The sequence below is a fragment of the Vipera berus genome, assembly GCF_964194415.1.
Source record: "Vipera berus genome assembly, chromosome: 2".
In the NCBI taxonomy this organism is placed as follows: Eukaryota; Metazoa; Chordata; class Lepidosauria; order Squamata; family Viperidae; genus Vipera; species Vipera berus.
Window position 1 is genome coordinate 140,917,339 of NC_138203.1, and position 14,169 is coordinate 140,931,507.

At 41.7% G+C, this 14,169-nt stretch overlaps 1 protein-coding gene across 2 annotated transcripts in view; it reads right to left on the minus strand.

The window, feature by feature from the left end:
- Positions 1-14,169, minus strand: part of ITGB7 (integrin subunit beta 7) — a 46,495-nt gene that overhangs the window by 3,097 nt on the left and 29,229 nt on the right. For both annotated transcript variants that reach the window (XM_081315802.1, XM_081315801.1), the window contains exons 8-15: positions 13,215-13,373; positions 11,674-11,769; positions 11,490-11,579; positions 9,654-9,797; positions 9,258-9,451; positions 3,843-3,985; positions 1,315-1,522; positions 214-416 (exon numbers count right to left, since the gene is read on the minus strand). In XM_081315802.1, the coding sequence (XP_081171928.1) occupies positions 214-416; positions 1,315-1,522; positions 3,843-3,985; positions 9,258-9,451; positions 9,654-9,797; positions 11,490-11,579; positions 11,674-11,769; positions 13,215-13,373 (1,237 nt within the window). The remainder of the gene's footprint in view (positions 1-213; positions 417-1,314; positions 1,523-3,842; positions 3,986-9,257; positions 9,452-9,653; positions 9,798-11,489; positions 11,580-11,673; positions 11,770-13,214; positions 13,374-14,169) is intronic.

The window sequence follows — 14,169 nt, forward strand, 5'->3', positions numbered from 1 at the left end:
CATGTTTGGGGCCTAGCAAGGTAATCTAAATACTTAACAAACACATAACATATATAACATTTCACACAGACACACACACACACACAGAGAGAGAGAGAGAGAGAGAGAGAGAGAGAGAGAGATGTATATCCATCTAACCAACTGTCTCTGAGAAACCCCAACAGGAAAGAAGAGTGACAGCACACGCTCACACTTTGTCCCTTGGCAACTCACCCTTTTGGTCATTCACTGTGAGGAGGATGCTGCCCGTCTTGTCCTTCTCAATGAGGTAGATGAGGAGGCGTCCATCTCCTCCCTTCGTCTGGCACCATCTCTTATCCACAGGGGCCACCAACACTCTCACTGTTTGGCTGCAGGAATTGCTGCAGTTCTGACTCAGTGGTCCAGTCCCAAAAGCCTTGCACTCGGCACAATCCCTGCCAACAGATGTACAGCTTTTTAAACTGGGGGCTTTTCATTTACTCTTGCTTAGCACAAAGGATGCCCCCACCCCCCACAGAGACACCTGAAAACTGCTAGTACCAATGGAGAACTCTTTGATCACCTGGGCAGTGACTGCAGTGGTTCAACCAATTGATGATGGGGGGCGGCTTTTCTCGTTGGTTCATGACACATGGACTGGTTTTGTTTATGAAATGCACAAGCACCAAAGTTGCTTGCTTTGTCCACCCAGATTCCTTTTCTATCTAGTGAATCCTTACTAACATTCAGTGGCAACATTGTTTAGCAATGGAAATTCTGGCTGTAAGTCAAGGACTGCCAGTAGTAGCACAGGGAAGCCCAATGAAATCTTCCTGAAGCTGGCATCTTCTGAAAAATGCTAAGATTGCAGTTCTAAATGTTGTCAGTGTGCTGACTAGGAATATAAAAACTTGTGTAGCCCTCTATGTACTTGCTAACGTCCCTTTCTGCCACTTAAAATTTGATGGCAGCCTGGGATGAGATCTACAGACCTGGCAATCCTTTAGATTCAGACAATCCCAGCACCTCAGCTTTTGCAACCCTGCTTTCAACTGATCTGTCTGTTTCACCAATGCCCACCGGTATTCCAGTCTAAATGGAGGGATTTAGGGTGACAGCTTGTTCAAGGAAACTTGCATTGTGAGTATCCAGTGCTCCTGTGCAGTATTGGTGAACAACTGAGAAGCGCAGGGTCATTGGCCTGAAACCCAACCAAAGGACGTGGTAACAGTTCTCTCTTTGACGTCATCAGGGGGATGACTGACAATGTACTTTGCTGAATGAAGCCCTCCTGCCATGAACGAGCACCCAGTCTCTCTCCTCCAGCCATTGGCTCCTTCCCCTTATCCTCACCTGTGTGCTTCACAGATCATCTGGTGATCGGCACAGTGGATGCCCAACCACCCAGTGTCACATTGGCATCGGTTGCAGACACAGTGGCCATGCCCACTGCAGATCTTGCCCTCCTGAGTGCACCCACTGGTATCCAGGCTGCACTCACACGCGCTGCCAGTGTAGTTGGCCTGGCATTGGCAATAGCCACACTGGCACTGCCCGTTACCTGTTGGCAGAAAGAGACAAGCACCATAGCAGAGTTCTTCTATTGTGGGGAAAATGCCCGCTTCAATTTGGAGAAAGAGGCAGCAAATATCTTTTATTGGCATTCAGAACTACAGGTAAGTCCTGGTTAGTGTGAATTCAAATAGTGCAGCAGCTGATTTAGTGCAAATTATATATTGATACCAGGTCATATTTAATGCAAGCCAAAGTCAACTTAATATAAAGCAAATATATGCACAGTTGAGGCTAGCAGATGCACCCTTGCTGTTTGGGTTTTAGATGCTAACACATATATCATGTGTGCAAAATGGAGAAAAGGGAGGTTTTGTTCAAGGAAAGTACAAAAAAAGAAGAAGAAGAAGAAGAAGAAGAAGAAGGCCCATTCTGAAGAGTTACAGCAAAATACAATAGATAGCAGGTATGCTTCGAATATGAATTTATCCTCTAGTTTGTCTTTGTTCACTTGATTTATTTATTTTATTAACAAATAAATATTCTTATCGATAGGAATATTTAGAATTTTTTTCTTTTTACTATGCTTTCTACTGTATACAGTATCTACTGTGTGACTTTGTTAAAAATAAATTTGCAAATATATTGTTTTAATCTCTTATATTTCATTAATAAAGATATACAAATTTATGTTTAAAAATGTTCACTGCTTGTTTCCATCAAGCTGGAACCAATTACCTTATTTGCTGCAGAAATATCACTTTAAATAATGCAAATCTGAATAATGTGGCCATTTTATGGAATTCCTTATCAGCACTAATCAAGACCTACCTGTACTGTGATTACAAGAGAAGCCTCAAAGCCCAGAAGGTTACAGATTATACTATCCTATCTGTCAATTTTTCTACCTGCCTGTCCTTATATTTTTCCGTCTGTTCATCCATCTTTTTGTGTGTCTGTCGGTCTACCTGTTTCTTTGTCTATCTATTCAATAACCTGTCCTTCTGTTCATCTGTCTCTGAACTGTATATCCATGTGCCTTCTGTTCATCCTTCTGTCTCCCTGTTTATCATCTATCTGTCCATTCATCCTTCTGTTTGTGACTCTGTCCATCTGTGCACTGTCTGTCCATCCATCTGTCTGGTCTGGCCAGCTGACTGTCCATTTTGTCCATCTGTCATTCTGTCCATTTTTCTATTTGTTTTTCCCTTTGTCCATCACTGATGTTGCCTACCTGGGAAATTAAATGCCTGCAAGCAATCAATAAAGTTCAGACAAAACCAAGTCCTCTATGGTTCAACCCTGAGCTACATACAAAAAAGCCAACACAGTTCTAGGCTGCATTAACAGAGGGATAGAATCAAAATCATGTGAAGTGTTAATACCACTTTATAATGTGGTATTGGTAAGGCCACACTTGGAATACGGCATCCAGTTTTGGTCATCACGATGTAAAAAAGATGCTGAGACTCTAGAAAGAGTGCAGAGAAGAGCAACAAAGATGATCAAGGGCCTGGAGACTAAGACATATAGGAACGGCTGCTGGAATTGGGTATGTCTAATTTAATGAAAAGAAGGCCTAGGCATGATATGATAGCAGTGTTCCAATATCCTAGGGCTTGCCACAAGAAGAGGGAGTCAGGCTATTCTCCAAAACACCCGAAGACAGAACAAGAAAAAATTGATGGAAACTAATCAAGGAGAAGGTCGGCAGTTTGGTCGGTCAAATCCCGAGTGCCGCGTAACAGAGTGAGCTCCTGTTACTTGTCCCGGCTTCTGCCAACCTAGCAGTTCGAAAGCACGTAAAAATGCAAGTAGAAAAATAGGGACCACTATGGTGGGAAGGTAACAGCGTTCCGTGCACCTTTGGTGTCTAGTCATGCCGGCCACATGACCACGGAGACGTCCTCGGACAAGCGCTGGCTCTTCGGCTTTGAAACGGAGATGAGCACCGGCCCCTGAGTCGGAAACGACTAGCACGCATGTGCGGGGGAACCTTTACCGTTACCTTTAATCAAGGAGAAAAGCAACCTAGAACTAAGACGTTTCCTGACAGTTGGAACAATTAATCACCAGAACAACTTGCTTCCAGAAGAAGTGAATGCTCAAACACTGGAAGTTTTTAAGAAGAGACTGGACAGCCATTTGTCTGAAATGGTATAGGGTTTCCTGTCTGAGCAGGGGGTTGGACTAGAAGACCGCCAAGGTCTATTCTATTCTATTCTATTCTATTCTATTCTATTCTATTCTATTCTATTCCATTCCATTCCATTCCATTCCATTCCATTCCATTCTATTCTATTCTATTCTATTCTATTCTATTCTAGAGTAATAGTGCCTTTGTTCTTTAAAAAAATTCATGTTTTTACCTGCACAGAGTTGCCCATTATGTCGTTCGCAAGCAACGTTGTCACAACTGCAGAAGGACCCACTTGCTAAGCTCACAGTTTCTGAACTTAGTAGTTCCTCTTTCCTGCAATCACAGCGCCGGCCAACGTAGCCTTCATGACATCTAGAACAAAAATGAGAAATGGGCTGTGGAGGGGAGCCAAAGAGCATTTCTAAGTCAACTGTTGGCTTGTGTGGTTTCATCCTGACCAGCTTCCTACCTCTCCATGCTGGCCTAGCTACAATCCTTCAATTATGATAGAGCTGGGGTTAAACCCTAGTCTAGGTATGGATAGAAGAGGGGTGAAAAGGAAAGGGGAACTCTGCTGATGCTGTGCTATTATAGTTATTATAAATAAATTGTTGTCTTTCAACCCTTCTTCAAGACTTTCACCTGAAACGATCTCTGCAAGTTCCAAACCGATGCTGAACTAAATAAAACTCAAGAGTTTTATTTTAAACTCAGAGAGATTTCTGAACGCAGCTGCTTGTTACAAAGGAATGCCCTTGCTTTCTCTGTTTTCCATTGTATTGTCTTCACTCCAAACTCTTCTTCAGGTGGCACAATCAGGCATCTATCCACCTTCAAGGACAATCCAAACAGCAGAGAATTTAACATGGGCATCTTCTGAGGACATACTTTTGACCCTTTTTATATCATTTTAGGGGGGAAGGGGAAAGATACCTTGTTAGGGCATGGAATAACATTCCAGAGGTAATGGGGTTGAAGCCCCCTCCAGAATTTCCCAGGGGAAACTATCCTTTTTAAAGAACATTTCAAACTAAATGTTTAAATATATAGGTGCTTCATTCTTACATTTACTACAAAAAAACAAACAGGGAATCTGGCAAGATTTATGAGCGAAATCAGGATTATACACATCACATTGCCATATCATGTCTTTTTTAGATGTGATCTAGATACTTTTTTCTTCACTGAATTTTACAGTGAGAAGATAAATGTGAGATTTGGGGGTTAGTCCGAACGACCACTTTGAAACTTTCTGCAGTTTTTAAATTTGGATTGCACTGATTGCGTTTGGTCAAAAAGAAGGTTTAAACAACCTCCCCCCACACACACCAAAACTATCAGAAATCACCATGAGTAATTATTGCTTGTCCGATACTTTTAAGTGCTTCTTCTGAATAGGAGCTGCCACTTGGACATGAAGGTTTCAACTTTTTACTCTTCTCAGAGAAGTTCTCTAATCAGATCTTCCAGGAACACACTACAGGTAGTCCTTGACGTACGACCACAATGGAGCCCAGAATTTCTGTTGCTAAGTGAGACAGTTGTTAAGTGAGTTTTGCCCCATTTCAGGACCTTTCTTGCCACAGTTGTTAAGTGAATCACTGCAGTTGTTAATTTAATAACGCAGCTGTTAAGTGAATCTGGCTTCCCCCATTGAATTTGTTCGTCAGAAGGTCGCAAAAAGGGCATCAGGCCACACCACCCCCACCACCACCCCCGTCATAAATATGAGTCAGTTGCCAAGCCTCCCAATTTTCATCATGTGCCCATGGGGATGCTGAAGTGATCATAAGTGTGAAAAATGGTCGTAAGTCACTTTTTCCAGTGCTGTTTTAACTTTGAATGATTGCTTAAACGAACTGTTGTAAGTCAAGGACTACCTGTACAAGTCTGGTCTGACCTGTTGGATTTAGTTGATTCTGAAGAAACTGGCAAATTCTCTTGGAAAAATCCAGATAAGTAGCCAGAGAATAGCAGGAACGTGTTTTTCTATCTGATCAAACCCTCGGATTTACAACAGCAATTGAACCCAAAATTATGGTTGTCATAAGTCATGCTGGTTGTTAAATGGGTTGTCACACGGGTGATTTCATGACATTTTTTACAGCAGCAATTTGCTTAACAACTGTGACAAGAAAGGTCATGAAATGGGGCAATATTCACTTAACTGTCTCATTTAGCAACAGAAATTCTGGGCTCCATTGTTAAGCGAATCCATTGTCTGCAAGGGACTTTTTTTTGTTTTGCCAGAAACCAGAAGCAAACACTGATTTCTGACCAAAAAAAGTCATAAATTGTGGTAATGCAACTCTGAGATGCTGCAAGTGGCTGTAAATTCAGGCTGGTTGGTAAGCACTCAAAATTCAATCACATGATCCTGGGGTAGGGGGAGTTCATTGAATCTGGGTTGTAAGCAGTGGTGGGATTCAGCCGGTTCATACCAGTTCGGCAGAGAACCGGTTGTTCACATATTTGAATCCCACCACTGGTTGTATGTATTTTTAGCTGGTCTGTCATAACTTCAAACAGTCACCAAGAGTCCAGTCATAAGTTGAGACCTACCTGTAGATCGTAAGACTACATTTCATGAAGGCAAAAGAAGAAGAAGAAATCAATATTACACTACTATTGCAATATTTCTGACCTGGATCTTATTCCAGGCAAAGGAAGAAAAAATGGTTTTTTGAGCATTTATTGATCTGCAACAATAAGTGAAATTTTTACTATTTTCTGTGGTCAATAACCAATTTGGCGGTAGTTATGGTGTGTAGAGGGAGGCGGTGGCTCAGTGGGTTAGGACGCTGAGCTTGTCGATCAGAAGGTCGGCAGTTTGGCGGGTTGAATCCTGAGTGCCGGGTAACAGACCGAGCACCTGTTACTCGTCCCAGCTTCTGCCAACCTAGCAGTTCGAAAGCACGTAAAAATGCAAGTAGAAAAATAGGGACCACTATGGTGGGAAGGTAACAGCATTCCGTGCATCTTTGGCATCTAGTCATGCCGGCCACATGACCACGGAGACGTCCTCGGACAAGCGCTGGCTCTTCGGCTTTGAAACAGAGATGAGCACCAGCCCCTAGAGTTGGAAACGACTAGCAGGCATGTGTGGGGGAACCTTTACCTTTTACCTTTACCTTATGGTGTGTAGATTGCAGAGTCATCACAGTTATATTTTGAGGGAGAGGAAGATATTCAGGTCATCCGTTAGTTTTTTGTATATCAAATGTTATTAATTTTTATCAAAATATAAGATACAAAGGAAAATAAAAAGTAATGGAAAACTAGGCAAAGGAAAAAGGGAAAAAGAGAAAAAGCCATTGACTTCCAACTCTCTTTGGCACAATAGAAGATAATAATATTACAACCTCAACTTTTTACTTTTGTACAATAATATATACTAGCCATTTCTATAACAGCAAACCTGTCTAATCAACAAAAATAAAATAAAAATTTCATTTTTTCCCATTATCACACACAGTCCAGAAGCAATTTTCAAATAGAAACAAAATTAAATATATTATCTTCTTTGGATAAAAGAATTGATTTAACAATCTCTGCTTTTCCTTGCTGTGGGAAATATATATTTCTGTTTGCTCATTAATTTTTACTGTCATAATTTATATTAATAAAATTCAATATATTCTTCCAATTTTTTTTAACCACAAAGGGAAAAAATACTTCTTTTAAATTTTAAAACATTAAACTTTTCTTTAAAAACATTTCTAAAAGCAATGTTCTAATACATCTGTTTTTAAACTTTGCTCTTTTTAAACTTCCTGTTAACCTACATTAAAATTCAATTTCAGTAATAGTTTACAAACTTTAAGGATTACTCAAGCTATAAAGAAGAAGAAAAAACCCTCATTTTCAAACCCAGAACCCAACAACATAAAACTACATTAAAACTTTCATGTTTGTGTGTATATATACACATACACACACACACACATCACACCACTAAAAATCCAACTAACTACAATTAACTCATTAAATTCAACTCTTTCCCTCCAATTTATACTAATCCAATAAGATACCTTTCTTCTCTTTAAAAGCATTAGCCATTCATATTTTGAATTTAATTTCAATAATATCTTACAAACTTTGGGAGTTATTCAAACAGGGAGTGACTTAAATTCAATGATTAATCAGTTAGGATGGATCTTTACAAGCCTGACGACATATGTATTGAAAGAAAGTTTTAATCTAGTATTGTGTTTATTAAAATGGCTTTAAAAATGTTTGTTTTCTGTGTTTTTTATATAATGTTTGAATAACTCCCAAAGTCATTAGTTACCTTTTGTGGTGCTGGGGAGACTATCACAATTAAGGGATAACTTTCTTGCTAAAGAAGGAGTGACATCTTGTCCTATATTCTTCATTACTATCTGTCACCTTTTGTCTGATTTTTGTTTTTCTCTTATTTTCCCTGCCATTCTCCCTATGGTTTACTCCTTCCACTGTTCATTTGTACATTTTTCTTCTTCTCACATCATCTTACAAGAACATTGTAGGATGATGCAGAGGGGCTGCTGACACAGGAGTTTAAACAAGAACAACTTACAATTAATCCTGGAAGGAGACCCCAGTAGTACGGTGGATGTCAGAGAGAAATGAACGCGGCCTGATCTGAGCCCTAGCTATGGGCCTCTTGAGGGGAGCCCAGCTCCCACTTAGGGCTGGGGAAACTGAGAATTCTAGATCCCGGAAAGAATTTCAGGCGAGAATTCTCTGGAGAGAATTTTAGATCCAGGGTGATGGTGTGGCCTTTATGTCAGTCTTGTCTCCTGCCTGGACGAGTCCATGCAATTTTCTTGGCAGCATTTTTGGACGTACTACTAACTCTACCATTGAAATAATAATAATAATAATAATAATAATAATAATAATAATAATAATAATAATAATAATGATGATGATGATGATGATGATGATGATGATGATGATGATGATGATGATGTTGGAAGAGACCTTGAAGGTCATCTAGCCCAACCCCCTGCTCAGGCAGGAAACCCTATACCATTTCGGACAAATGGCTGTCCAGTCTCTTCTCAAAAACTTCCAGTGTTGGAACATTCACAGCTTCTAACTGTTCTAACTGTCAGGAAGTTTCTCCTTAGTTCTAGGTTGCTTCTCTCCTTGATTAGTTTCCATCCGTTGCTTCTTGTCCTGCCTTCAGGTGCTTTGGAGAATAGCTTGACTTCCTCTTCTTTGTGGCAACCCCTGAGATACTGGAACACTGCTATCATGTCCCCCCTTGCCCTTCTCTTCATTAAACTAGACATACCCAATTCCAGCAACCGTTTTAGCCTCCAGTTCCCTAATCATCTTTGTTGCTCTTCTCTGTACTCTTTCTAGAGTCTCGACATCCTATTATACTTTTAATTTTACTATCAGCCCATTACTGGAGTGAAGTAAAACTTCCTTCAAGTCAGGCTCGACTCCCAGGGCCTTTGGGACACATCATTGGTAACCAGAAGGATTTTGCTATTGAGTGTGTTCTGTTTTGTTGCCTTCCTGGGCTAAATCTATAGCCTCCCCTCCTAGTACTTATCAGGTCTGTTTCTGCCTACCCTGTCAAGATCTTGGACTATTATGACGCAGCAAGGCAGCTTTTAGAAAAACACAGTGAAATATGTCAGATAAATACCTGCACATGCCACAGGTGAGGTTGCCATGTCCACCAGAGCAGTGGTGTGCATCAGGCTGGGCGTCTCCACATTGGCATTCACAGGCTGTCGACAGCTCTACTTCGACCTCCTCTCCCACTCCCAGAACTCGCAACATCAGTTTCTGGGACTCAGGGAGGCAGGTGGTTGCCGTGATCTTCACTGTGAATTGCACCTTGGGAAGACAGGTGAATGAGAGGGGCTCCATCGGCTTCCCTAAGTGATAAACCCGCGACAATCCAGATGTTGCCAAATTCCAATTCCCAGTATCCCTCTATCCGTTCTTAGGCTGCTGGAGCTGTAACGCAGCAACCTCTTTGAGAGCCTCTCCTGAGACATGCTTGGAGCCATCAGAAGCTCTTGACCTAAATACTCACCAACTGGTGGACAGACACGTCACTGCATTCTCCACCCTCTGTCTCCCCATAGGTTTCTGTGTCCCCGCAATGGGAGTCATAAGCAATGGAGATCCCAGGCGGAAGGTCAGAGAAATGTCCCAGTTTCACTGTGGAGGTGAGACTCTGTGGAGAGACAAGTAGAATCTGTTGTGAGTAGGCTTGTGGCTCGAATGATACAATGCTGCAAAGCAAGGCTGAAAAGAGGAGTGCTGACACATGCTCTTACTAGCAGACACAGTGATTAGGGAGGGCCTGTGCTTCAAAACCCAGCTCAATTATTCGCTTTAAGAAAGCCACAATTTTAAGGGAGCATCAAATTGAACTACTAGACAGTAAAGATGATTGGGATGATGTATATACTATCAGAACAAAATGTGATAAAATTGTTCAAAGTCATTCAGCCACCAAATTAAAAAAAAATGCCAAATATTAGTCCTTCTGTTCTGCAGGAGCTCAATATAGCATATCCAGTAGTAAAAATGGCTACATATGGCATCCTGTCAGGCACGAAAGATCAGGTTCACATGTGAAGGTTCAATGAAACTGATTTATTGCTAATTATGTCTATGGAAAGGAATCTTCTCAGCTGACAGCACCTGCTTGGAATTAGATAAGGGTCAGCGGAATCTGGTCTTAGTTCATTTGTGGCTACACAGGGATTCTAGGCTGATCCCTCTTTTAACTTCACCCCTAAGTTCTGCCACGCCCTCTTCTACACATCCATATATAGCAAATATAGATGCAATATGGCAACCTAGTATTCTTCGTCCCATTTCCCCCCACAGAAATCACCCTCTGCAGTAGTTGTGGCTGGGAGAGGACATCTAGCACAAAACTAAGTTTCCATGGCTGAGGGTGAAGTAAAACCTGGATCTCCCCAGTCCCAATCTAACATTATTGCAGGTTCGAGTCCCACCAGGCTCAAGGTTGACTCAGCCTTCCATCCTTCCGAGGTAGGTAAAATGAGGACCCAGATTGTTGGGGGCAATTAAGCTGACTTTGTAATAATGCCGCTTGGGGTGTGTGTGAAAGCCCTAATAAGCAGGCATATACATAGAATGAAGGCTACTGCTAAGCTTGTAAGCCGCCCTGAGTCTTTAAATGGAATTAAAATAAATAAATAAATAAAATAAACATCTTAACCTCTACACCAGGGTTGTCAAACTCGCAATGTATTGCAACCTTTTCTCCATTGCCAGCAATGGGGTGGGCACGGTTTTGGCATGATGCATCCGGCCCACGGGCCAGCAGTTTGACACCCCTGCTCTACACCATCTGAGATCTTATGGCTGAGAAAAAGGAGAGAATTCCGTCCTGGCCACATTCCTGTTCTATGCATGATGGTTGGAACATTTTTCTTCCAGTGGCTGACTTGGTTTGCATCAACCCAGAGGTGAAGCAAAGCATGGCATCCAGTTTCTGCCTATTCATTCACTTGCCTGGACATATGGTTGTTTAATTTCTCTTGCACCTGGGAGTGTTTGAATACAAGCCAGGATCCTTCTCAATTTCACTCATTACTGGGTCTGAGAATATCCAAAACAAACTGAAAAGCTGCCCTAGGCTAGAAGAGCTTTATGAGGAAGCCTCCTCTGATGTACAGTCCATTCAAGGGGCTCAGAGTGCTTCTAGGTTATCTCCCAACTATGATAACCTATGTAGTCTACTTATTTCTTATTACAGCATGAGGATTGGGTCCCTCCAGGCCATTTTCTGAGTAATGCTCAGGTAGATGGTGGCACTGGAAAAGTGGTATTTCCCCTAGTAAGTGATCAGGCTTAATTTCAGATGAGCCAGACTACTCGATGTCCTCACTTTATAGGCATCTTCTATGAGTTGCACCACATTTCTGGAGTCCGACTTCAGTTCCCCCACCACTGACTTTGGAATAAGCTTGCTCAGCCCCTAGAGAGGAGAGGAAAATGTGAGTGGGAGATTGTACCGCCTCCCCAACAGTTCAAGTAAATCTCCCTTCCCCACTCTTCAATTCAGCATTCACCTTATATAAGGAGAGCCTTGACCTAGTCACTGCAAATATGAGTTGGATGTTAGATTTGGACAACACTTCAGCCAAGTGCCCAAGAGAAGGATAGTCCTGCAAAAAAAAAAAAACAACAACCAGAGGCTGAAGTTACAGGGGCAAATGATTCCCTTCATTCCCTTCCTCCTTGTTTTTTCCCCCCTAGGGACCTACCCTTCCCTCTCATCAGGACTTCAGATCGAATCCAGCAGCTTTGTGCCCTCCCTTCCAAACCAAATGCTGTGAATTTACTTTCACCCTCCAAAAAAGCAGAAGCATGTGAAGCAACTGATTGAATTTGCATTATTTACATCAGACTTCTTCAGGGCATCTCTTCAAAGACTATGGCTAGAACTAAGGCACTAATACAGAGTGCATGTTTTTTTGCTGCAGCAGATTCAGTTCAGTCCCTGCTATCTCTAATAAGTATGTGTTTGGACAGAAAGACAAGAAAAGGCCATCCTTCAAAGCTTTAGAAAGCCTCTCTCATACAGGCCAGGTATTAGGTCAGACGGACCAACAGTTTGTTTAGGGCTTTACTGCTAAATTGGAGAGAACATATTTATGGCAATTAGAAATGAGTACATATCCACTGTCAAACTACCAGCTTATTTCCACTGTGCTGTTACACTTCCCCTAGCTACCATGGAGAAATAGGGACTAGCATGGTATTGTAGTAATCTAGAGATCAGTAGAATATACAATGTTGGAGTGGGGAGGCAGATATACAGCTACCATTGTTGGTGACAATGATCCCATTACCTAATGAAGGGCTAAATAGATGCTCAAAGAGTAAGCCAGGGTTAGGCAACCTGACATGCTCCAGATTTGGGTAAATTCTCATTGTCTTTTATTTTTTTACTGTGTTGGTTAAAGCTAATGGGAGTTGTTAGCGGACTCTTGGTTACTTACTATTTCAACAAATAATCTTACATCCAATGCTATTGCTCATAACATTGTAAAGTACAACTAATATTCGCTCTCTTTTCCTTAGCTAATAACTAGACATTGCTATGAGGAAAACATGTTTGATGGTTGTGTGATGGATTCAGTAACCCCAGAGATAGGCATGGTAGACCATCCAAATCACCCATTGGTCCACACATGTACCTTTCTCCCTGTTCTTCCTTCCCCCACTGATTTCACAGCCCCAAGCATTCCCACACTTCCTCATCATTTCCCTCCCATAGAATTTCAGCCAATAGGGACTGGGAGATTTTGCAATCCCTTTGTTCTCTCCATATTCCAGCTGGGTCAGTACAGAGGATTTGGGTTCTGCTTCAGTACAGAACATCTGCAATTGATGTTCTTCAGATGCTTGAGACCGACTGCCAGAATTCCTCTTTCAACTAGAGTTAAAATCCAAAATATCCAGAAGATACCAGGTTCTGAGAAGATTGTGCCACTGAATTGTTCAGCACCCGCCAAGAGTCCCAGGTTTTGATGTTGTAGACACTGCACTTTGACTTATTTTCTAAGCAATCTCAGTAGCTTTTCAAGAAGCTAAGAAGGGAACCTACATAGAGGGGACTTTTGCTGTATACACCATTGGCATCCAGGTGGCAGCGGCCATCATTGGGCATGTAGATCCCTCCCAATTTTCCATCCCCTGCAGTGTGGTATGTGCCATCTGAAGTGAAAACCAGCAGACTTGTCACATTACGCCAGCCAATCTGCTCCTGCAAAAGAGAAAGCAAGGGTCAGATGGGTTCTCCCACTTTCAAAACAGCAACTCCAATTTCATCAATATTTTCATTCTGAATACTCCCTGGCCATGTCTCAGGAGTGTTGCATAGTCAGAAGAGGTCAAGACAGCATTTGAATAAAGCTCGGATCAAAGTTCAAGATCTGTTGGACCTACCAATAGCAAACCTCAGATTTTGTCACTTAGTATAATTTTTAGAAAACAGGATTTCCAAGTGAAAATGTGGAAAGCAGCAAACAAATCTAATATAGCAGTTAGTCTAAACTATCAGACTGTGGGCTCCCAATGAACTTTTGTGAAATTTTGCTCTGGATTGAGAAAAAGTAGGAGTGGCTTCTGGTTGAGGATCTATGGTGGGCTTGACATCCCTGATGCCAGGATGCCATTGCTGCAGATGTGGATAGCCAGTGCAGTCTTTCCGGGTAAAGGAGAGATAGTGAGATCGCCTACTTGCACTCTGTACAACTGCTCCTCATGAAGAGATGGCAGAAACTGAGGGTTTCTGGTTGATTCATGAATAGAGCAGTGGGGGGAGGGTCAACGGCTATTAATCAAGCTCACAGTCGTAATGCAGCTTATAGGGATACAAGGTTCGTGCATGCCTGAGTTTCTTAAACACTTTCGGTTGTAATTAATTTACAGCTGAAGAGAGGTCATCTGAGCAGTAGGATATGATAATTCCACTAGGTGAGTCAACATTTTTTTCTGGATTGTAATATGATATCCAGGGAAGCTGACTAAAGAAAGAATCAATCTTGCTTAATTCATAG